This window comes from Aquila chrysaetos, chromosome 2 (genome assembly GCF_900496995.4).
Source record: "Aquila chrysaetos chrysaetos chromosome 2, bAquChr1.4, whole genome shotgun sequence".
Lineage (NCBI taxonomy): Eukaryota > Metazoa > Chordata > Aves > Accipitriformes > Accipitridae > Aquila > Aquila chrysaetos.
The window spans coordinates 3,876,771-3,900,135 of NC_044005.1; the positions used below are offsets into that span (position 1 = coordinate 3,876,771).

At 50.1% G+C, this 23,365-nt stretch overlaps 1 protein-coding gene across 4 annotated transcripts in view; it reads right to left on the reverse strand.

The window, feature by feature from the left end:
* Positions 1-5,669: 5,669 nt before the first annotated feature.
* Positions 5,670-23,365, reverse strand: part of TXNDC16 (thioredoxin domain containing 16) — a 39,447-nt gene continuing 21,751 nt past the window's right edge. For 3 of the 4 annotated variants that reach the window (XM_030042555.2, XM_030042566.2, XM_030042546.2), the window contains 7 exons: positions 21,338-21,506; positions 20,700-20,836; positions 16,066-16,150; positions 11,755-11,893; positions 10,975-11,135; positions 9,221-9,411; positions 5,670-7,806 (listed from right to left, as the gene is read on the reverse strand). In XM_030042555.2, coding sequence (XP_029898415.1) covers positions 7,523-7,806; positions 9,221-9,411; positions 10,975-11,135; positions 11,755-11,893; positions 16,066-16,150; positions 20,700-20,836; positions 21,338-21,506 — 1,166 coding nt within the window. In that variant the 3' untranslated portion in view covers positions 5,670-7,522. The other variant, XM_041118254.1, reaches the window with a different exon arrangement.

Here is a 23,365-nt window from a genome sequence, read left to right on the forward strand (position 1 = left end):
CAGCTCAGTCCCCAGGGAATCAGGCTGCTCAAGCAGTGGTGAGGGGACGGCGTCCCCTCCCTGCCACCTCTGAGCTCAGACAGTTCCCAAGTGACCCGGACACCAGGCTGATGTCTCATGATGGGATCGAAATCTCTGCACCTGGCCGGGCAACTCACGCACCCCACTTTTCCCTGGGGACCTACAAACCCAGCGATGAGCGAGCAGGCTGCCCTGGATTGCAAAGATGCAATATGCTGCCTGCCGAAATGCTGGCGAGTCACAGCCGGTGACTTCACCGTCCTGGGTTTGTCCGCAGGCAGCTGTCAGCGGCACATCTGGCTCCCCTGCGATGAGACTGAGCTGTTGTTTTGGCTCCAGCCTTGCTGTGCTCGGGTTTGGGCAGGTCTGTGGGGACAGGGACCCCTGCCTAAGGCCCCCCCAGCTGGTGCTAATCCCTTTAGGCTCTCAAATACCTTATCCTGGCTGTAGTTAAACAGAGAGGCTGAGTTTGAACCTAAAGGTGCTGATTGCTGGGAGTGAACGAGGAGGCTGCCTGGATGCTGGTACCCACATTTCAGCATCCATGTACCGACAAGGGAGGAGAGGCTACTTTTTACTTCCTCGGCTGCCAGCTCCATGGGGATGGGGTGTCTCCAAAAAGCTCAGCCAAAAGAAGACCCATAGACCCCACACACTGCCGTAGGAAGGGTAATAAATGGCCAGGAGCTGGCAATGTCCCTGCCCTACCTCTCCCCCCTGCACCGGGAGCTGCCCTGGGCTGGGCGTCTCTGGCCACTGCCCATGGACACTGTTCCAGGTTTGCTCCTGAAAGCATTTGCAGTTATTTCTGGGCAGTAACTGCCTTTCCAAATATTTGCCTTGGTGGTAGCGCCCAGCCCCGCTCGCAGCTGGGGCTCCCTCCTCTGCTCACCGCCATGCAGAGCTGAACTCTCCCAGCCGTAGCATCCTTCACGCAGCCTTGTGGTACCTCCATGTCCAGGATCCCACCTCTCCCCATGGATCACTTCTCCCACCCACCTCCCCACAGCAGGTCCAGGATCCACAGAGAGTCACCCAGAGCACCTCTCCAGGGCAACCCAGCTCTCCAAAGCTCCCACTCACCAACAGGGGTCACTCACAAGCCCAGCTGCAGGAGAGAAGAGTCCAAGACTTAAAACTCAAAAGGGGCCTGAGCGGATTGCTCCATGGGCTGCACCGAGAGGCTCTGCTGTCCGCTCTCCTCCAGGTAGGACTGCGCATGGAGCAAGGCTGGGCCAGGGACACCGTGGCTTTCATCCCTGAGAGCCTGCTTCAGCCCCGGGTACAAGGAGCCACAGCAACAGGTCCATGGCTTTGCCCTCACCGACGGTCCTGGTTTTCACTCTTTACGGGTCCATGTGCAGAGTGAGTCTAGCCCATGAGCTTGGGCAGCTGCCAATGAAGAGGAACAACACCAAGTTTAGCGATAGGACTATTTGTGTTGCAAGCAAGCCAAGAAAACCCCGGCTGATGGAGCAAAGGCCCTTCCCCACCTCCCCACCCCAGCCGAGAGCCGAGCATTGCCCTCCAGGCCTGGAGCGAAGCTGAAAGCCTTCCCAGCACAGCCCCTGGGTTACCACCGAGGGCTGAATCATGGTATTGCAGGCACTCTTTCAACATACAGAAGGGATTTGGCAACCCCATGGGCTATTAATAGAGCCGTGCTGTTCTCCCTGGGCCCCATGCTGTGCTGGATGAGTGCAGGAGAGCAAAGCAAACTCTAAGGGAGGCGAAGCGCTGAGTTTACCTAAGGAGAGGTCGGGCGAGTGGGGAAATAACCTGCTGGAGAGCAGGAACTGGAGAGCTGCCCTCTCTCCACTTATCGCTTCCCGTCCCCACGTTGGCTCCGCCGAGCCAAGAACAATGAACAATGGAGCCAGCGACATGGCGCCGGTGGACGTGCCACCTCCGCTCCCTTCCCAACCCTGCGGAATCCCAGGGGCTCCCACTCTCCGGGGATGGGGGAAAGACACTGTGAGGGGATTGCCGTGGGATGCTCCGTTGTGGTTGCTGTTCTTCCAGCCTGGTCTTTTGACTTCACCCGTTGGGTGTGGGAGTCACCCTGACCGGCCGGCGGCATGAGCAGCGAGGTCCCTTTGCGGACACCCACGTCACCCAGCTTGGGGACAGAGCAGGACGCCGTAGCCGTGGGTGTTGTCCCAGAAGGAGATGCTGGAGGTGGAGCACCTCTCTGTTGGGAAGGGAAAAAAATACAGAGAGAAGGCATTCTATGAGGAGCTGGTTTGGGCTGCTGATCCCGGCTCTGTTCCGATCCCTGGCTCCAGGAGGATGGAACAAAACCAGGGGTGCCCTTGAGACCCAACCCCTGCCCACGCCGAGCATGGGGCAGAAGGGATGGACACCCCATCACGGCCACCCTGCAAGCTGCTGCGGGCGGCGTAGGGTTGGCCGCTGCGGGTACCTGCCCTGGGCCTGCACCAGGAGCACGGATGTATTTTTAGCAATGAAAGCGCCAGGCGGAAAGAGCCACCCTACGCAATGAGGAAACCCATCCTGCCCAGCTGCCACCCCTTATCTCACATCCCAGCTCCATCCCGCCCCTGCACCCTCCCTTCCCCAGCGCAGCTCCTCCGCCACCTCCAGCCGTGCCAATACGGCACCGACGGCTTCCCGTCCCACCCCCAGACCAACATCTGTCTGTCTGTCTCCAGATTCCCCCCCACGTTGCTCCCCACCACCGTGCTTCAGCCACCGCTCCTGCCCCAAATCGGCAGGCAGCAAGGGCGTCGTGTGGGCTCGGGGAACCGGTTTGGGTCTGGGCAGGGGGACCCACTGGTCGTGGACCACCCCAGGCACTGCTGAGCCCATGGGACCCTTCTCCCATCCCCGCGGGCAGTGCCAAGGGCACGGGCATCACAGCCCCAGGGTACCAGGATGGTTTGCATCACCCTTGTAAAATTGGATGCCCCTCAGGGTGGGCTGAAGTCTGGCCGTCTGCCTGCCCGAGGTGATTCAAGAAAGCCTTGGCAGGAGATCAGCCTCACCTAGCAACTCCGGGCAAACAGCCCCGGCTGCGGCTTTGACACTGCCGGCAGGGCCCCGCGGCAGGGGAGGGTGCCCCACGGCAGGGACCACGGCCAAGCCGTGCTGGAGAGGAACCTGCCCTGCCGGGTGGCGGCAGGGAAAGCATCTCTGCCGGGCTGAACCACCGGATGGGATGGAGTGACTGGTTCCCACCGTCCCCCAGCCCTGCCAGACCCCCTGTCCCCGCACCAGGCACCGATGAGCCCAAGAGACACGAGCCAGCTCACCAGGTCTATGTCCTGCTTCGCATCCTGGCCGCGCTGCCAGGAATCGCTGGCACGACAGCTGCCTGCGCACAGGCAGATGTGTCCTTCCCGTGCCCCCGCTCCTGCTTTGCATCATCTCCCTCCTGGGGGCAATGTCCTCTCCCGCCTCCTCCCTGCTCCAGCCTTCTCTTCCGCTGTCTTGCAGCTGTATCCCTATGGCAGAGCCAGACAAGAGCCTGGCCATGGAGCGAGGCTTACCGGGAAGGACCGTGACCATCAGTGGTCCAAGCCTGGGAACAGGGTCATCAGCGCTCCAGGATGGGCTGAGAACAGCCGATTCGGAAAATTTACCTTCTACCGCAAGGACTTGCCTTTCGCCGTCTTTGTTTTGCTCAAAGGGCTGAAAAGCTGGGAGAAACGCCGTGATTGCTTCCCGATGCCCCATGGTTTGGAGAGCACCCAGCAGAGACGTCAGTGGGAGCAGGTGGGAGCGTGCTGGCTCCTGAGTCAGCTGGCACCGAACGCCCGAGGGCGGCAGACGGCATGGGAACCTCCGTCCTGCAGCCCTGTCCCTGGGGCTTTCATGCTCTTCAATCCACCACCCCTTGGCCCAGCCACGCAGCAGACACTTCTGTAACCCTTCCTCTAAAAGCTCTTTAAACATGGAAAACACAACGTGCACCCTTAATGTTCCCTCGCGCTGCTGCTGCAAGCCTTCCTCCCTCCTAACCGATGATGATGGCTCTGCAGAACTCATTAAGGATGGCAAAAGACCAGACAGACCACAGCGCATGGAGAATTTCCTTTTGTTTCAGACAATAATTTAAATTGTTTTGCTCTCCAGGACAAGCACATAATCCTTTTTTTGTGTATCATCATTTTGTCTTCTGATCAACCACTGACATTTAAACACACCCTGAAAGGTTCCCAAAGTGCATGAAGTCCATGCAACTGTGCACCTTTAGCGTAGCGCTGAAGTAAAGTACCATCACAAGAAGAGTTTGGTCTGAAGCCATAAATGGTCAATACCACATCTGCCAGGAAATTAATCAGTTCTTCAGCTCAGCATGCACCTCACTAGCATCACCTAGGGAGACAGAGATAGATCTATGGTTTACTCAAACAGACACCTCTTTCAGTGTAAACGGTCGAAAAAGGAGCTGATAGCATCAGTGTTCACTGTGATCTTGCCTCACTTTAGCATCAGTATGTGCTGACACACAGAGAAGCAGTAGACACGTACACCGTCCCCCTGGTGATGGCTGGCTGCCTTCTGCATCTTAGCCGAGCGGTGTGTGCAGGATGGCATCCCGCTCCTCAAGCCCGGTGGGATGCACTCCGTTCCTCGCAGCTGCCCCCTCAGGTCCAGAGCTCTCCTTCCTCCGACTCGCTTCTCACTCAAGGCCATAAACACCCACTGAATATTTCTTTCTGCACCGGTCTGTCCCCAGAGCCGTAGCTATTAAAAACAACCTAGTGCAAGAGTCTGCATCTGTGGGATGCAGACCACAATCAAGCTGTCCCCAATATCCCTCACGTTTTCTCCCTGTCTGTACATATCCTGGCACATAGATGCCTCAATAGATTTCCTTAAGTGCCTGCTTGTGCTATGCAATAAAAAAGACATTTTTGTATTTTAAAAAAAAAACCAAAAACAAACTCAAAGCCAGGCCCACGCACCCTGATGTGGTCCAGGACCCTGACCCGCACCCACGCTCACAGTCAGCAGCTCCAGCAAACACAGCTGCCGACCCAGTTTGACGCTAGCAGCGGTGGGACACGGACAAGCACGTCCCTTCCCCGTGTCACCGCAGCAGCCTGCGCTGGCAGCTGCAGGGACCCGCTGGCTGGGCTCGGCTCGGGGCTCCTGGCACCCCCAAACCCATCTGGGAGGCTCAGGCTGGTGGATCCCGCTGTTGATGTGGGGGCTGAAGCCTGTAGAGCCGGGACTCCCCAACCCTCCAGGTTTGCTACAGCCCCTACCCCTGGGAGCAAACAGCCCCTCAGCCACCAGCATCCCCCCCAGGACCCCACCGGACAGCCGTTCCTGACCCGCCATCGCTTTGGTGGCAATGCTCCAGCATCAATTAAGCAGCACTTGGAGAGGCAGCAATTTTTGAAGCCATAACCAAGATGTGGCACTGACCCCTAGTGACAAGCTCCTGCCCCGATGCTGCACGGTGAAGGGCTGTGATCGAAAAAGGACCCGCGGTCAAGAAGAGCGGGGATGTGGGAACGCTCCTCTATCTTGCACAAACCCTGCCGAAGGAAGGAATCCTTCTGCCGCAGGGCTCAGTGGGCTGGGGGAGCATTCCGTAGGGATGCATCCATCCCAGCCACTCTGGCCCAGGACACCAGCCCCTCCGCTCACCACACTGCGCCCAAGACAGATGCAGATTGACTGTACTTGAGATAGAATTTATTTAAGACATCAATGACAAGCCCAAATATCGCACTTCACCTGCACCACGTGGGAGAGCGATGCTGTAACGGCAGCAGTGGTGTCATTAAGGACAGGGTGGGAAACGACCAACGTACAGCTCGTAGAGCCCAGCAGTGTAACGACCTTATACAGAAGAGGAATGATGGGAACTCATGAAGGATCTGTTCGCGCCCTGACCTACTCCTTCCCTTGGGAATGCTCAGCTGCATGGCAGCCTCTGATCTGCATGCTACATTTTATTACTTTAAATACATACATTTTGGCTCTAAGCCTGTCATTAAGTCCAAAAATGGTCTGTTTCAATTAAGGGCTTCAAGGAGAGCCCAGGACTAATGGTCTATTTCTGGACATTTCAAAATACTCCCAACCATGTGGGCTGCTTGCAGGACAAGCAATACAGACTTTACAACGCTCTCGGCAGTTCCTTACCGTCAATTTTTCCCCTCCCCAGTAACTTCAGAGCCATAAGGAGGAGGAGGAACCAACCCTTCTAGCACCTCTCAGCGGTGCTGTGGAAGGGAGCAGATGCTTATTGAAGGGGGTGGGAAGATGATCATGGCATGGGTGGGATTAGACAAAGCTTCCCTCCAAACACACGGCCCTCCCCAGCCCACATCCCACGCTGGTCTGCAGGCTCAGGTCCTCCAGCAAGGAATGACAGACTTTTTGCTGTCCCCAGGAGATGGGCAGAGGCTGGAAAGCCACTTCCCCGGGTCCTGCATCTCCCCATCTAGCTATGGATGTGAAGCAGCTCCATCCCACCTCAGAAGGGTCTGTCTCCAGCACTGACAGCCTGGCCCTTCATCACTCTCCCCTCGTTTCCAAAGCGCTGGGCTTTCTGCAGACCTCACTCCCTGCACCGTCCCCAGCTCAGGAGGCACCAACCTTGCTGCTGTCACCGACAGCAAAGAAAAATAGAGGCTGAAAATAACCCCCCAGGCTTGTACCCAAGAAAATGCCAGCATTGAGCAAAGCCACCTTCCGACCTGCCTGCCCTTGGGATTTTCTGGCAGATTTTTGTCCCAGCTATTCACGGCTGTTGTAATGACCTGAGCTCTGGCCTTTGTAATAAAACTGCTTTAACCAGATATTCCTCTTAGTCCTGAGGATGAACACGCTCATGAATTCAGTTCACGAGTCAGGTGTAAACACAAGTGGGTGGCAGTTTAAGCAGCCCTGGAGTGGGTGGCACGCTTGCCCTCTCAGCTCCACATGGGTACAGTGCAGATATAATCACTTTTTGAGAGCAGGGCTTGCCAACATGCATCAGTAGAGCAGCTACCGCAACTGTGGGGACAGAAAATGCTTTATCCTGGAATCACTCATGCCTTCTTGCTCAGGGGTAACCAAAGCGCCTGTGTGAGACATACAGAAACTATAGACCAGGGCTGCACTGACTTTTCCAGTATAGCTCGTTGCACAGGCGAGCTTCCAGCATGTGGTGACCTTCCCCGATCTCTCCCCCAGCTATGGGGTGGGCTGAGCTCCCTTGCAGCAACCTCCCTGCAGATCTGCTCTCGCCGCTTGCTGTGCAATGCAATCCTAGGAGCAGCCGGGGGGGCCAAGGTGTGGGGTGTATGGACACGTTTCTGGCATCAGAAATCACAGCCACTGCAGGATGACCAGCACACTGCAGCAGGGAACTCACACTGAGACTTAGGGGCTGTTTTATCCCTTCACCATTAATTTAATGCTAAAAGCACTTCACTCCTTGGTGTAAAGGCTCACGGAGGGCTGGGAAAGTGAGAAGGTTTTCTGGGCACCATCCCGCATCTTTCACTGCCCCCAGCAGGGGCATGCCCAGCTCTCAGAGCTCGCTGTGTCTCTTGCCCTGCTTCTCCCTTGCCGCCAGCCTCGGGACTGTCCCCCGAAGGTCCCTCCCGGGGGACCCGACTTTCTCTGCCTTGGTGTCCTGGGATGGCTCCTCCTGGACCGTGATGTCCCCTCCCGGATTTTCGGGCGGGCGCCGCGCTGGTGTGTCCCCACGGCGGTGGGAGGTGTGGAGGGGGAGCTCAGGCACGGCAGTCTCCATCATCTGAAGGAAGTCGTAAGCAGGGAGAGGGGGTTTCCAGTCCTCCTCAGACAAGGTACCTGAGGGCAAATACAGTCTCATGTTAAAAAGTTAAGAGTTATGCAGCCCCACTCCATGGACATTTCCCTTTCGAAGGAATTATGGCTTTTTTTGCCCTTTCCAGTAAATGAAAAATTAAAGATCTTTTCTTAAAGATCACCCCCCTTCCTCCAAAACTAATACCACCACCCAAATGAAACCAGCCAGGGGTGCATTAGTATTTACTGGAGCTGGCCAAGGCTCTGCTCCCCAAAGGCTATGGGGGTCCCCTGTCCTCAGACACCCCCACTGCAAAGGTCACACTCGGGTTCTGTCCACCAGTGGGTGGATGTTTCACTCGGGTCTCAGATAACTGTGTTAATGACTGTGCATTACTGAGATGCCATTAGGAGTGAGGGGAGACTCCTGTCCATACCAGGAGGAAGCGGTCCCATTAGGTGACCTTTTTATGCTTTCAAGACTGATCACACGGTTTGTAGCACTTAAAAGCCTGAGGAAGGAGGCTGTGATGGCTGGCACAGCCCTTGGCTGTGTGGTGAGCTGCTCAGCCATCAGTTCACCCCTCTGACACCCCTGAAAACTAAGGTCCCTTCTTAGAGACCTACATGACAGCCAGGTGCCTTTAGCAGTGGAAATGGAAAGAGGTGTGGGAGGACGGCTGGCTTACAGGGTTCTCCCAGCGATTACTGGGTCAGAAATGGTGTCTTCAGCTCCGACGAGAGCCCACACATCCTACCCTGTCACGCTTTTGGAAACACTTGCTTTGAAAGGCTTGTTTTAAAATTCACAAGCATCAAGTGGAGTCAACCCCACTGCCTTTCCGGAGCCTGAAGCAGGCTGGCAGCCAGCAGTTCCCAGGATCCCTGTAGCATCCCATGGCTACACATAAGACATGAGGAAGGCACATCTGTGCTGCCTTCCTCCAAAGCTTCAGCAGGCTGATCAAGGCAGGAGGGATGCAGTGAAAAGCTTCACGATACAAGCCAACCCTTTATGTCTCAAAGACCACAGCAAAGCACCAGCTTCCTTATCCTCTCTCGTCCAAAAAAATGCTGGAAGGTGCCTAAAGAGCAGCTATTTCTTATGCTGACAGCTGGGAGTCAGGAGATTTTCTATTAGCAAGCTGTGCTTCAGAAGGTTTGTTCGCAGCAACTGGAGAGCACAGCCAGGTTTGGGGATTATGATGGGGAAGGGATGTCGATTCAGAACTATTCTTGCTTGGCTCTGAACATTAAACAGTCCCGAAGCACACTCGTGAATGCGGGTATTCTCTTCTGGCCGGACTATTTGTACTTCTCCAGTTCAAGTTAGCATAGCCAGTTTTTCCATCATTAAATTCCAGGGCAGACAATTTATTGCACGTAGCATCTTCTCATAAACAGACCGGAGCTAACAGTGCACGCTTAGGAACGTTACAAACGTGTGTCCACTTACTGCTGGGAATCTCCAGTCCTGCTTTTAGCTTCTCCAGCCAAGACAAGATGTTCATTTCAGTGATGGACTGCTCTGATGGGAACTTGAATACCTGACCCCCGGCATGAAGCTCCACCCAGATGAGAACAGGCAGCGAAGGCATGGTGGCAAAGTATGCCTTCAGGACCCCGCGTCCCACTGGAGTCTTCCTCCTGTTGGGAAGAGGAGATTCAACTCGCTCACCAGCGGTCTGGCAGCACAACAGGACTGAGAGCCAAGCAAGCGCCAAAGCCCTCGGGCCACATCCAGCAAAGCACACACTTTTGCCTATGGAACAGCTGTAGAAGCTCAGCGCGTTAGTTATAAGCTCAATGCCTTAAGCAAGCCATTAGAGTCCAATGGAGAGGGAGCGGACAGCAGATTAGATGCGTAAAGAAATCCTCGAGCAGGAGGAGCTGGGGCAAACGCTGTAGGAGGGTGTGAAATGTTCTCCACTCTAAGTTTTTAAGACAGGAGCGGGACAGGTCCTGCAGCCCTGCTGCTTGCAGGGAGAGCTACCAGCTCCCTCCAGCCCAGTGGCTGCCACTGCCCCGTGGCTGCGGCAAGTCCGCAGGGGGTGGAAAGGCAGGGGCTGATGCAGAGGGCTATGCTCAGGTGGTCCAGCCACTGGGCAGGTGCTGGGGGCTTCCCCAAAGCCCAAGGAGCTGGGATGGCAACTTCCCCAAGCGACACAGAGAGAGCCAAAAGAGGATATCGAGATGGAGGGACAGGAAGCCCGCAAAGATGCTGAGTGCTTCCGGCACTATTTTCAGGCTAAGAGTGATGCTTGAGGTCTGAGCTGGCTCTCCCATGGAAATGAGGACCTCTTTCTAGGACTATGCTACTGTTTCTGAGTCAATGGTTGTATTCTGCCCTCTTTTGTGGCCATGCCCTTTTGCTCTGACAAAGGACAGCTCGCTCTTTCTCAGGAAGGGAGAGCAAAGGCAGATGTGTAGGTGGGGAAGTTCCAGGGGTTCTCGTTTCTTGTGCATTACTGGCAAACAAATCGTCTTCTCTTTGAAAACATGTGCATTCCCCGTTAGCTAAACTTCAGCCCACGCTGCGAGGCGCTTCCCAGACTTCAAAGCACGTTATGATTAAGGCACTGAGGTGTCTCTGGGCTTGGGCAAAACAAGGAGAGGCTAAAAATTGAAAACGCAACCAGGGAGGGGAGGATTAGGAAAAAATCCCCTCTCCTACAACCTTCTATTTCTTAGCTCCTGGATTCATTTTGCTTCTTGAATATTTTTTAAGTTTGCCTTATGGGGCTTCTTCTGGCTGTCCCTTCTTCTGAAAACTTTTTTTCCCCCAGTCAACAATCGGTAATTGCCATGCTGATCTTCCCTCTAATTGCTGATGGAATAAACACCCCAAGATACTCCAGGAGGGCAAATTTACTTTTTTCCCCGACAAGTGACGAAAATACAAATAACACCAGAGCCAGGGTCAAGTTACTATGCAATATCTTTGAGAACATTTTACTCTACTGAAAACTATTTCTGCAATCAATTAAACATTTACTAATTTTACTTTGTTATGCAATTTTGCAGCTGCCCAGAACACATACTGAATCATTGCTAAATGATTTGACCTCCCAACTCATGATGATTTCAGACCGAATAATCACATTACCAGCTAGATAGTGTTTTCAGTAATTGCAGACTCAGTATTTTCCTTGCACTGAAATGCTAAGAGCGAGCTAACGGAAAGAAGAAAAGAGGTTTTTACACACTCACAAGTTCAACCAGCAAGCCACAAATGCTTGCTGGGGTCTTCCTTTTGCCAGCTTCAGCATTTCCTTGCTTTCTATTTGACCGATGTCACCATCGCTGAATAAGATGAGGAAGGGCTTTCTGAGTTGCAAGTAGCGGGGCAGATTTTGCACGGTGATTTCTGGCTGCGAGACATCAAAACAAGAAGTTGGGGTTTATAGGGAGGGGAGAACAAGACAAAATTAGACTTTCTGTCCTTACGCGAGGGGTGTAGGGACTAAAGCAAGGCTGTAGTGTCCATGTCAAATGCAAGCAGCTCGAAAACAAGTGTGGGTGCTGGGATCTTGGTGCACGTTGGAGATGTCTACGCCCAACCCTGCCCATGGCAAGCCAAGTCTGTATGAGCAACTGTGCGCTCTGAGATGAAGGGGTGTGAGCAGAGAAGGCAGAAGCAAGGCCAGCTCAGCCCAGCTCCACGTGTTATGGCTATAACCAGTCTCTGAAAGGCATGTGCAAGAGGCAGGGACCAGACCCTGTGAGAGGCCAAGCCACCACAGCAGCGGGTCTGTGACTACGAGCACAAGCCAGGCCATCGACTCCCAGGGTCTCCTCCCACGAGACCACACCGCAAACAGCAGATTTCTGTCCAGACTGTCTGATCCAAGCCATAAAATCTAAAAACAAACGTAACTCAGCATGATAGAAATAATGAGCAAACATATTTATTTTGCACAGCTCCACGCTATAATCAGTTCTGCAAATGACCGCAATGGAAAAAGGACACTTTATTTTTTTTTTACTTACAAAAATGTCCAGCAATTCATATCTGATCATCTGCACCATGTCCTGCACGCTCTGTTTGGACAAAGCGATGCCTTCCACGCTCCGACCTCCGCTCCTGGCAAGGAGGAGGGCTGGGGGAGACACTGCATATTTACAGGATCTGAAAAAGAGGGATGGTAACAAGAACCGGCCAGGGGATTTGACACACACCAGATCTGCTGTACGCAGAGCTGGCATCCTCCCAGTGAAAACTGGGGACAGGGATGTACAGGCACAGGCACCTGCAGGAGGAAAAGGGTCACGTTGCCCATTGCCCAGTCTCCAGCCCCTGCACAGTCCTGGTTTGATGGGGAGAGATGGGGCTGATGTGTTCCCTCGTCCCCTTCTGAAACAAGCACTTACCCAGCTCGCACCAGACGCTAAATATACACACACATACACAAACGGCACTTTCTTCTGCAAAAAAAGACATCGGCAGCTAAATAGGGCAAATCCAAAACACCACCATCTAAACTATTTGCTGGCACTTCTCTTTCATTTTGACACCTAAGGTTAGGTGCTGCAAATACACACCCAGTGCTTTACTTTGCCTCCCAAGCCAAGGCAAACAGAAGGTCTTAGACTCCATCTGAGGGACAGCAACCTACACTAAATAAGCTCCAGATCTAATTTTTGGCTTGGTGAACATGGGCAATTTTGCTGAAGTCTGTAGCTCTGCATTAGAGCAACACACACAGCCTGCACAGATATACTCTTGGTGGAGAAACCAGCTCATCCTTTGTTCCCCAATGTTCTTCTGGTTAAGAGGGGTTCTTCTGGTTCAAGGGTATTTAAAGAAAAGCTGAGAAGATGGAAAGAGCAAAAATAGGAGAAGTCTGAGCAATGAAAGGGCAGGGGGTACATAAAGATGGGAGAGCAATATTGTGGAAGTTTGAGGAACTTCAGTCCTGAAGGCTCCAGATGTCAGTGCCCAGAGGAAGGGCGTGACGGAGGAAGTCAGCTGCCTCAACAGTTTTTTGGGGGGTATCTGTAGTTTATTTTTCAAAGGCTGCTGGTAATTATTCAAAGGCTGTGACACCAGAATTGCTGGGGAAGTGAGCAAGGTGTAAGGACATTTTGGGTTGTGGACGTGGGGGCGTGGAAAGCCTTTGATTTCCTTTTCAAAAGTAATCTGGTCCATCTTTTTTTTTTCTCCATATGAGGAAGACGCAACACAGACTCAGCCTACTGCAAAGGCAGCTCAGAGAAAAGTCATGTTACAACCAATTGCACTTCCCTCCGTGGTTTGCTCAGGCAAGTTCAATTTGGACACTTATATTAGCAGTTCTGAATGGGATGGAGGTTTGTTCAAATTTGCTTTAAAAATCTCAGTGTTTGGTGTTTTAGGTCATCAGTGACAAAGCAGGTGGAGGGAACTGCAGGTAACACATTTCCATGATGTTCAGCTCACACGTAGGCGCCTCACTTCCTCCACCACAGCACTTACCCATCTGGAAATAATACACCCACTGCAAATTTCTAAGGGGCACCCAAGATCTGCACTGATGTCTTGAGAAAGAGCAGCAGTAATGAATGACCTTGGACTTCCCTGAGGCCTTCAAATGTTGTGAGTCAAACTGTTCTTGGATTTAACCGAGGCATTTCAGTTTCTTTTTGCAGTATCCTCTGCTTTTTTAAATTTCTCATCATAAATCCAGCCCTGAGCTAAGCTTTCCCCTTTCTGCCCAGACTCCTGAGCTCCACCAGTCAAGGAAGTTGAGTTTCGCACTTCTGGTCATAGCTGGAAATCCTCTGATCCTTAACTTTCCTCTCTGTTGTTTTTCAAATTAACCTGTATTTGAAATCAATTAAGAATGGTAAAACCCTAGAAAATTTTTAAATTGAGGGATTTTGAACTTCTCAGACTTCCACAGGTCTTAAAGAGACTCTGCCTTGATGACTTCTCAGAGGAGGTAAGGACTCCTGCTCCCTATGTCTAAATACATCAACTTGTTCAGCAGTCTTTGATAAGGGAGTTTATTACAAAGTGCCAGAAAACCAACCAATTCCCCACCTAATAGCTAGAGTCTACCCTGAAATCACTTCTCATCTTATTGGTGCCAAGTTGTATTGTTGCTTACCACAGCTTTCTATTGATACAGCAGGGGCATTCGATGGGTAATATGAGACTTGCATTTAAATCAAAAACATCTGCAAACAAGTACTTGGCAGGAATCTATGACATCTAAGCATTTGAGAAATAAATAATTACTTCATTCAAAGCATTTCTTCCTTAACGCTTTTTTTTTTCATTAGTTACCAACCAAACATGTGCTTGCTGAGCAAACAGTTTTGCTAACAACATTCTTTGTGTATTTTATATACCTTTTTCTCTGGGAAGAGGGGACTCGGCTTTCCGTGACCTGGGAGTCACAAACATTTCCTCCTTGAGTGTTTAGCAGAAGAATAGCTTTTCTTTTCTTAAGAAGGGAAGTGAGCCTGGCTCTTGCATAAGAAATTCCTGTAAGTGTTTACTTTCTACTTACAGTTGCAAAGATGACCAGCTACAGTAGCTTCACCCACAAATCACAGCCAAATTCCAAACTTGGCAGAATGAATATCTATATAAACTGTATTAACTATTCCAACTAAACAGGAGCACGCTGCAGACTGCGGCTGGAGCAGAAGGATGGAGGTGTATTCTTCCATGTCATTGCTGAGAAAACACAGGCTTTTTCTACTGGTATCTTGTTTTGTGAGATCACCCTGCCCTCCTTTGCTTTTTTTAACTTCTATCAGCACAGTTTGGTTAATAGAGATGTACTAGCAAGATATTTGCATTTTTATTCTCCATGCATACCACAAAAATGCCCGTGTCTCGTCAGACGCACTAGAGATGCATTGCATCTGTAAGAAACTAATGAAAATAATTCACTGTTGCATTACTGGCTGTTAAACCCACACCTGGAAAACAGGCCAAGGACCTTCTGGGATTTTTATCTCTGCCTTGATAGCTAATTCCTGATGGAAATGAGATGCCAGGACAAGCTGAAGATTCCCCCTGGATCTAGCTGCATTTATAGGCACTGAAGCATCTCTCACAGTCTAATCCAAAGCACTTTGCCTCTTGCTGGAGTGAGTCTTAATGACACAGTTAAGTGCATGGACTGATACATGCTCAGATCCCATTAGCTCCAATTTGGCTTAAAGTTAGGGCTGCAATTGATGCTCTTAGTCAGTCAGGAACTGACCGAGAAAGCCTTGACTTCGCCTTTACCATACAAACAGGAGGAAGGCTGCTATATTTTTCCAGCACTCTTCCTCCAGAAAGAGGGTGCACCTCCCCAGAGCTCTGTCTGGAAACGGCGCTAACGTCTTGCTCTTGCCGAGGGGAGGGAAATGGGTGAGCTCATCATTCAAGCAAAAAAAGATTAAGATTAACTGTTGAAAAGATAGAGGTAGGTTCTTCCCCATCCTTGACAGTTGCAAACGTCTCACAGCCAGATGCGAGCGCCCACCGGGAAGCTGGATGAGACCAAAGGGGTTTCACACCTTTCCCAGTGCTGCAGAAAGGCCGCCTGCTCCACAACAAGGCAGCTCCATGGAAAGACAGCATTTATTTCAGTTCTTTCAAACCATCTTCCAGCACCCAGAAACAATGCCCACTCCACCGCTAGCCAAGAAAGCCTGCAAGTAGTCACAAGCAGCCTCTCTTTTGACTGCTCTTGGCAACTGGGGGCAACCATCAGAGCAAGACTCACATTTAGAGCCCTGGCTTTACATCAATCCCCTTACATTCCCCCTCCCCATCCCCACTGGCACTTTCCCAGCATCAGGCCAGGGAAGAGGAGATGAGAAGCTGAAGGGACTGCAGAAAGAAGACGACCAGTAGCAATTCATCACTTCTTCCTGATGGAAAGAGAAGGGCAGAATTGTTTTTTCTTCCTCACACACTGATCCTAGCTAGAGGGTATCATTTTTCCAGCCTGTTTTTTCCTCCATAAAAGTTTGGTCCTGTTTGTATGAGGAACCCAACAGATGCACGGGGGCTGGCAGGGCTGGAGGACTGAAAATACCCAGAGTGAACGTAAACAGCAGGAAGGGAGATGACTGTTCATTTCAACAGGGCTAAATGAGTTGCCCATGAACAAGCTGCAAATCAGTGGCAGAGCCAGGGCTACATCTCCCTTTGGCCAAGTCCTGACCAAGCTCCCTACAGGACTAAATCACTCGTAGCTGCTTAGAGCTGCTGATAAACACTCAGCATGGCCAGTGACACTTGCTCTAGGCATTGGCTTTCACTAAATGCAGATCAGTTTAAATTCTCACCAAATAAAAAGAGAACCAACTTACAAAGCCAAGGCATCATCTTCAAAATACATCCCCGTTGTTACATGGCCACTTAAGATGTTTCCTGCCTCTTCGAAAGCTTCCCTGGCTGTAAGAAAGACAAAGATACAAAAAGACCAATTATAAGTCTAATTAGAAATCTTATAAGTCCCAGTGACCCTTTGGAAATGACTGATGGTGACTTAACTGGAGTAGTGCTAAGTGCCCAGCAGATAAACCAACCTCTCCCCCAAGTCTCTTTTGGTTTTATCCAGTTCCTCAGAGGAGGCAGGGTCTGTTACGGGCATCCAGCTTAGATAGGGAAGGTCAAAAAGCTAAAATGCCTTGCAGACACAGTATGCTCCACCGCTTTGTGCAGCTGCAAAGAGAAGGCAGCACCTCTGCCGACACACTTTAGCATAAACCCATGTGCAGCAGCTGCGATGGTCCACCAGTTGCCCTACCGAGACGGCGAGGTCAGGTAGAGGATGGGGAGGAAAGGATGGGTTGGGGCTTTCTTGATCCACCACAGCTGCATCTATCTGTGTTGAGAGACTGATAGCAGAGCCCCGAAATGAAGCTGGTTCCAGAGCTGGTTTATGCCATCAGAAAATATCCTGGTTTAGGCAGCTGGATCCATGGGAGGGACAAGCTTTGTGAGAACATGCAAGCCATTGTGTGTGAGCTCGTAAAATACAGTTATAGATCAAAGATCAAAACCACTGCTGCCAAAGGTAGGGTGAAAACGGGGCAGATTTCAACACCACCCCCCCTCCCCCTTTGTATTGAGCAATCGAAAGCAACAAAAAAGGCTCTTCTGACTTAAGGACACTAAGAAATCACACTCTGGAGAAGTCAGGTTTTCCCAATAATTGATTACATCTCAGATACAGCCATAATATATGTTGCTTTATAACTTAAATAAGATCTCATTCAGTTACTATTTAGTGTTCCTCATAACATTCACCGTCATATCACAACTGGCCAGCCCAAGCTCTTGGGACCGGTGACTCAGACCTCAATAGACTGAGGCTGGCTCAAAACTGGCCACTTTTTGGTTCTTTGCCTCCTGCTTTCCAGCTACATTCAAAGCCGTATTTTCCATTGTGTTCCCCTGGAACCACAGGGACCACAAACTTTCCTTTATACTATTTTCCTTTCCAAATGGAAGCTTAGATCCTTAAAGGAGTGGCTGATTGAGGGTTCAGACATTGTAGGAAACAACACACATACAACAAAGCTGGCGACACAGCTTGGCTGGTTCATCTTGTCATAGAGAAACCACCGTTGGATGGGTTTGACGTTAGTTCCCAGCTATTTGGTCACTTGATTTTATTAGTGTTGAGAGAAAAGCAACCCATAGGACCAGCTGATAAGGATCACTGAGAACTTCACCAACAAACCCTTTGTGAACTTGTCTGTGCACCAGCTACTGGAGAAAAGGCCACGGGGCAGACTGTGAGCGTGCCCTGTGCCATAAGGCACTAAAGGACACAGCCTGACATGGAAAGACCGGGCTCGCAACCAAACTTCCTCAGCAGAGCATTTCTACAGGCATCTAGCCTTAAACACCTGCTTGAGACGTAAGCTCATGTTGAAGTGCTGCCCTGCAGCATCCCTGGCTGCAGGAATTCTCTCCTACATCAGGACAACCTTCAGCAGAGTGCAGGCTTACTCCTTGCATCAGGGTCATTCCTGATGAGATCTTCCCTCTCTATCACACTTGCAAATTTTTCCATATTTTGGGGACTGTGCCAGACCCAGAGCCACCCACCAGCCTTCATTTCTCAACAGCTCACAGCAACCATCTCTTAGCGCTGTGCAAGAAACCCTCCACTACAGACACGAAGCCCTTCTAAAGAAGCCGTTTAAACATTTCCTAGAAAATTAGTCCCCCCTGAGAGCACTGTTTTAATTCCCCGCAGGGCCTGATCATGCTCTGCAGCAGATGCCTCCAGCTGGAATCCCAGCTGCCTTCCATGACAGCCACCACGAATTGCACAAGCCCAGCTTCACTGCAGGATTTGGGAACAAGAAGGAATAAAACTGCCAGATGAGGAAGGGTCTACAGCTCCTGCAGAGTTTTCGGAGGCAGGATCTGAGCATCACCCCTTTTCCCTCTAGCAGAAGGTATCTCATGAAACCATGCTCTCCAGCAGCACCCGTAGCATCTTTGCATGCCTTCTTCACTTGGTTTACAGCAATACTGGCAAGCCCTATGATGGTACCAGAGCTTTGCAGAACACAGGTGTATTTTTAAACATTTGCTGCACAGTTTAGGACAGTCTTACTTCCAAGTATGCCTCCCGTTTCTGCAGAGCAAACAAATTTGTCTCCTATAAGTTCTCCAACTTTCCAGGAAAATACTCATTCACTGCCCTAGTAACACGATTCACCTCTTTGTAATAAATTTTAATTATGATTTTTCCGACAAGCCTCTTGTAGCTCAGACCCACTGAATGGCTTCTTAACATAGTCCTGACACCAAGCGTTGGAAGAAGTCCAGGGCTTTATTTAACCGGACATCTCGTTGCTTTGTTTCAGTTAACTAGAAATGGCAATGACATGGCATGTTGCTCATTCAGGTTAGAGCAGGAATTCTTGCTGTGAGAAAATCATTGGAAATTCCAGATAAGTCTGCGGGCTGATATGAGCAGCAATGTGGTTTCCCTGACTCTGGCCTGGGTTTGATGTCAGAACAGCTGGCTCCAGTTTTCTGCTCCCTCGGGTCATTCTGCATGACACTCAAACACCCCGCAGGTTACAGGTGGTGAAAGCATCACGTATTTCATCTCCCTTGGCATCTGCAACTGCATTACCCCAGACTGTGGATGCCATTCCAGATTGCAGACCGAGTGCGCCCTGAGGAAAGAGGCAAACTTGTGGGCTCCACACCGAGCCGTCTGGAAACCTCCAAGACTGTTGTTAGCACGGAAGGAAATTAACTTCTCCTATATAGGAAAGAGTCTTGAGCTCACACATCCAGCCAGATCCAGGCAGGTTCCTTCCACGAACCCCTCTCACCGTCCCCGTGTTGCCCAAGGTCCTATCATGGGGCTAATCCAGGCTCCACTACTGCAGAGAGTGGAATTATCCGGAATAGAGGGGAGATTTTGCAGCTCCGCTGATGAAAAGCAGGGAGAAATGGGCTAAAGGTTTTTTGAGATCAGTAAGATTTTCTGCTATATTTAACAGACTTAGACCCTCCAGAAGAAGGCAGGCATATTAGCTGTCAGCTGGCTTGGTGAACACAACCCAAGTGTTTTCTAGTTGGTTCCAGACATTTAATTTTGTTCTTACCTCTGTGCTCAGTGGATTCCCTCTGGACCTCCTCATGTGAGAAAGTAGCTTGGTTTGCATTTAACCAAAGTTTACAGGCACAAGGGAGCTTAAAAATGAAAAATAGTCTGAAATTTTGATCTTAAGACAGATCAGAAAACTCTCCTTTTTTTAAATGCAGTAATTCCCAGGGGTCCTAGCTCTCCACTGTGGATTTGCCTGAAGTTCCCTTTCTAGACTGACTTCATTCTCTCTCCCTTGTTAACATGTATGATTGTCACATGAAAAATCACTGTACCTCTCGGGTCAATTTTCCCATCTTTCAGAAAGGCTGTGGAAACCCAGTGGATCCTGGACCACAGCTATGGCATGCAACTGGAATGATAGTGGAGCAGCATCGGAGTGACTAACAGCACCCTATGCAGTGGGCAGGGGAGGGAGAGCATGACTGCTCCAAATTTCAGCCACCGGTCAGGACTATACGGACTGAGACTACAAAGTGAGACAAATTCAAACAAGTTCAGAACACTCCTTCCAGCAACTTTGCTTAGCATTTCTAGCTGATGTCCACTACTCTGGGGGCCATGCCCACCTATTTAGAAGTCCACAAGTGGATTTCATTGAGTTATTCACATTTCATTCCTTTTGATGTAAGAAATTTGTATTTTATCTTATTGCTGCTTTGCTTTTTTTTTTTTAAAAAAGTATTTGGATTGTGTGTTGGTTGCCAGGACTGAGACTACCACATTTGCTGGAGGAGGAGTCAGCAAGATAACTATCAGTCCAGTAGTGGAAAGGGCTTTCTTTAAGAAAGAATATGCTGTGACATGTTGTACATGGACTACAAGAAGAGGCTGATGGATCTGGGCTTGTTCAGTCAGAGGCTAAGAGGGGATTTAATGGCAGCCTACAACTACTTTGAAGGGGACTTGTAAAGAGGATCGAGCCAAACTCCTCACGGTAAGGGGCAGGAGATACAACAGGGACAACAGGCACAAATCGTGGCTTGGTAAGTTCAGATTGGACATCTGCAAAAATTTCTTTGCAGAGACAGGTCACCCAGGGCACTGTTGTTTTGTACTGCACCAAGCACCATGTCTCAGTTTCTGTCGGGGTTGTCAGATGCTACCATGCTGGACGTAGTAAACATGCCTGGCAGCTGAATGTCCTCTGAGCCATGACATGGCCCTTAGGTCCCACAGCTAGAATCTCCTGCTACCTTTTTCATGCAAAAATAAAAAGGGTGGTGCCAGGCAGGCTGTGATGTGAGTAAACACACTTAGAGAAAATGAAACACGGAGGAACTTCCAAGCACCTGGAATCATCCCTCTCCCATCAGGAATGAAGCCAAGTGCTTAACCCACAAATACCACACTAACCTTCACTCGTGGCTGTGCTAAATACTCCTAGAAGCGAAGTGTGGTGATAGGATGACAGCTCAGATGGAAACTCTCCTCTTAAATATCCTTCAGCTTCCTCAATTGTGGCCAGCTTCAGAGGGCAGGAAACTCGGCTCCTATGGAGAGGCAGAGAAACAACACGGGTTGCCGCCTTCTTCACTTTTGGGATGAAAAGACAAAAGTGCAACCTCAATCCCACAATGCCCCAACCCAATATGACAACCGTTATGCCTCAATGACAAAAATCAGTTGCCTGGGAAGGAAGGGCAATGCCTAGTCACAGAAAGGCACTGGAGCTGGTTATGGGGAAGAGAGAACAGCCCTGAGCCAAACTGGTTGCTCTGAGATCCTTGGGATCCCCATTAAAAATAACAGAAGGAATTCCAGCAAAGAGAGAGGGAAAGTGGCAACAGATGGATGCACTGTGCGAGAACACATGTTCCCTGACATTGAAAAGCACAAAAAGTTATTAAGCCGATTTCCAAACCAGGTCTACAATCAGATCTGACATTATTTTTCCAAAAAGGATTTCCATTACACAGGCCGTGAAGAATCCAGAACATCATCTAGCAGATGTGCCAATCTTACTGTGTGGGGACTCATTAACAGGCACTTACAGCATGATGAAGCTGGTCAGTTCTTCGGTTCCCCACATGCCATTGTACATGACTGATCGCTCTCCCTTCTTGTATATCCTGATGGCAGGAAACTGAGTGACATTCTCCTTTGTGCAAATGCCAGGCCAGTCCCAGCAGTTTACTCGAGACAGCAAAACCCCTCGAGTTCCTAGAGTGGAAAACAAATACATATAAATAATATGAAAGAAAAAAAAAAAAGAAATGGTTGAAAACCAGAGCTTTTTGTGAGCTTCTTTGGATATTATCACATATATTTGTATTAATGCTGCCAGAACTCCTATTTGCTTTGGCGTGCATCCTACAGGGCTGGATCCTAGCACTAAGAGAGAGCCCAGGTAGGCTACCGCTGAGAAGTTGCTGGACCATTCCTGGAGACAAATGCTGCTTTGTGTGGGCAGGATGTCAAAATCCAGCCCTGAATACACAATACCTTTGAGTACAGGCTATCTCCCTCTTGAAATCATTCATGGATATAGCACCATTCATGCCATACACTTTTCAGTATAATAGTAACTATTTCCAGCCTGCGAATGTATTAAATACCCCAGCAGGTGTGGATTGATCCAAACAACAGACCATGGAGAGAATAAAATCAGGGAAGTGATAGGCTGCACTTCTCAGAACAGAATTCCTAGAGACATTCACATCTGGCTGGTTACTCAAAGGAACACCATGAAACCCTGAGGCAACTGTCCAGAGCATAAAAGGCAGTAAGGAAAGGTACTGGAAATACCTCAGGAATAAGGCCAAGACAAAGAAACAATGCAGTCCCTCGCTTACAGGAAAGAGGAAAGATAAAGCTTGGCATGGAGGAAGCTGATGCATTCAAGGCTTTTTCATTTATAAGGTGCCCAGTATTGAAAAGTGGCTGTTCTACCTAAAACATGAAGCCCAATACACAAGGAGCAGTTAAAAGTCACATAAATATGATAGATGTAATAGAGGATGGCAGTCTTCATGGCATTCACCCTATCCTACTTATGCAAGCTGCCCATCTCCAAGCCACTAGCAGGTACATTTAGGACCTTAAGAAAGAGCCTGGGGTCTCACAGGTAAGGGAGAGGGAAAGGGACAGCACTTGGAACTTACAGAGCAGTCAGTCCAACTTTGGTTCCTGCTACTAAAAAAGCTTTTTATGGGTCTCACCAAAGCGATAAACTCAAGGGATTCATAAGCAGTGAAACAAATGAAGGTTGGTTCCCTGCACACTCTCCATGAGCCCGAGACACTCTGCCTGCAACTCGAGCATGTCCTTATCAGCCTTTCTTTCATCTGCAGGTTGGGTGATGACCAGCACACGCCGCTGCTGGTCCTCGGCTAAGCCTGTGCTAACCAGCTGGCAGATGAACCGTCACCAGCTTCACTAGCCACCACCCCTTGGCTGCCAGCCTTGCCTAACCTGCCTCCTACCTGCTTGCAGGCTTGACCAAGGACAGCAGGGCTGCGTACAGTCCTCAGCCCATAGGTCGTCCATCCCCACTGCAGGAATGCTATATCTCAGAAATCTTCATGCCTTCCCTAAATTTCTTTGAACAGCATTCAACAGTTCCATGGGAAGAATGGGATGAAACTTAGAGACAAGTACACACACGGAGGCAGACCATTGCAAAGTGTCCTTCAGAAACCAGGGTCACGGCAGGTGATGAGGATTTCTCAAGAATACAGTAGATCAAAACAGCCAAGCTTTCTTCTCTGTCTGTCCTGGGTTTGATTCTCATCACTATTTTCATTAAAGGCTTGGCTGATGGAATAAAACACACACATCCAATCTGCAAATGATCCCAAGCCCAGAGGGGCAGAAAGCAATTTGAAGGGCAAAGTGTAACAACAGCAGCATTCTGTAATGAGAAGCAGGATGCACAGATATCATCAGTGCTGCAGAAAAGAGCAAAGCTCATTCTGGGATGAACCCTCAACAGCATCTGCAATACATGGGAAGAAAATGACGCTGTTCTGTCCCAGTGAGACCTCTGCAGAGCCCAGCAAGTCAGGCTGGGAAACATGTTT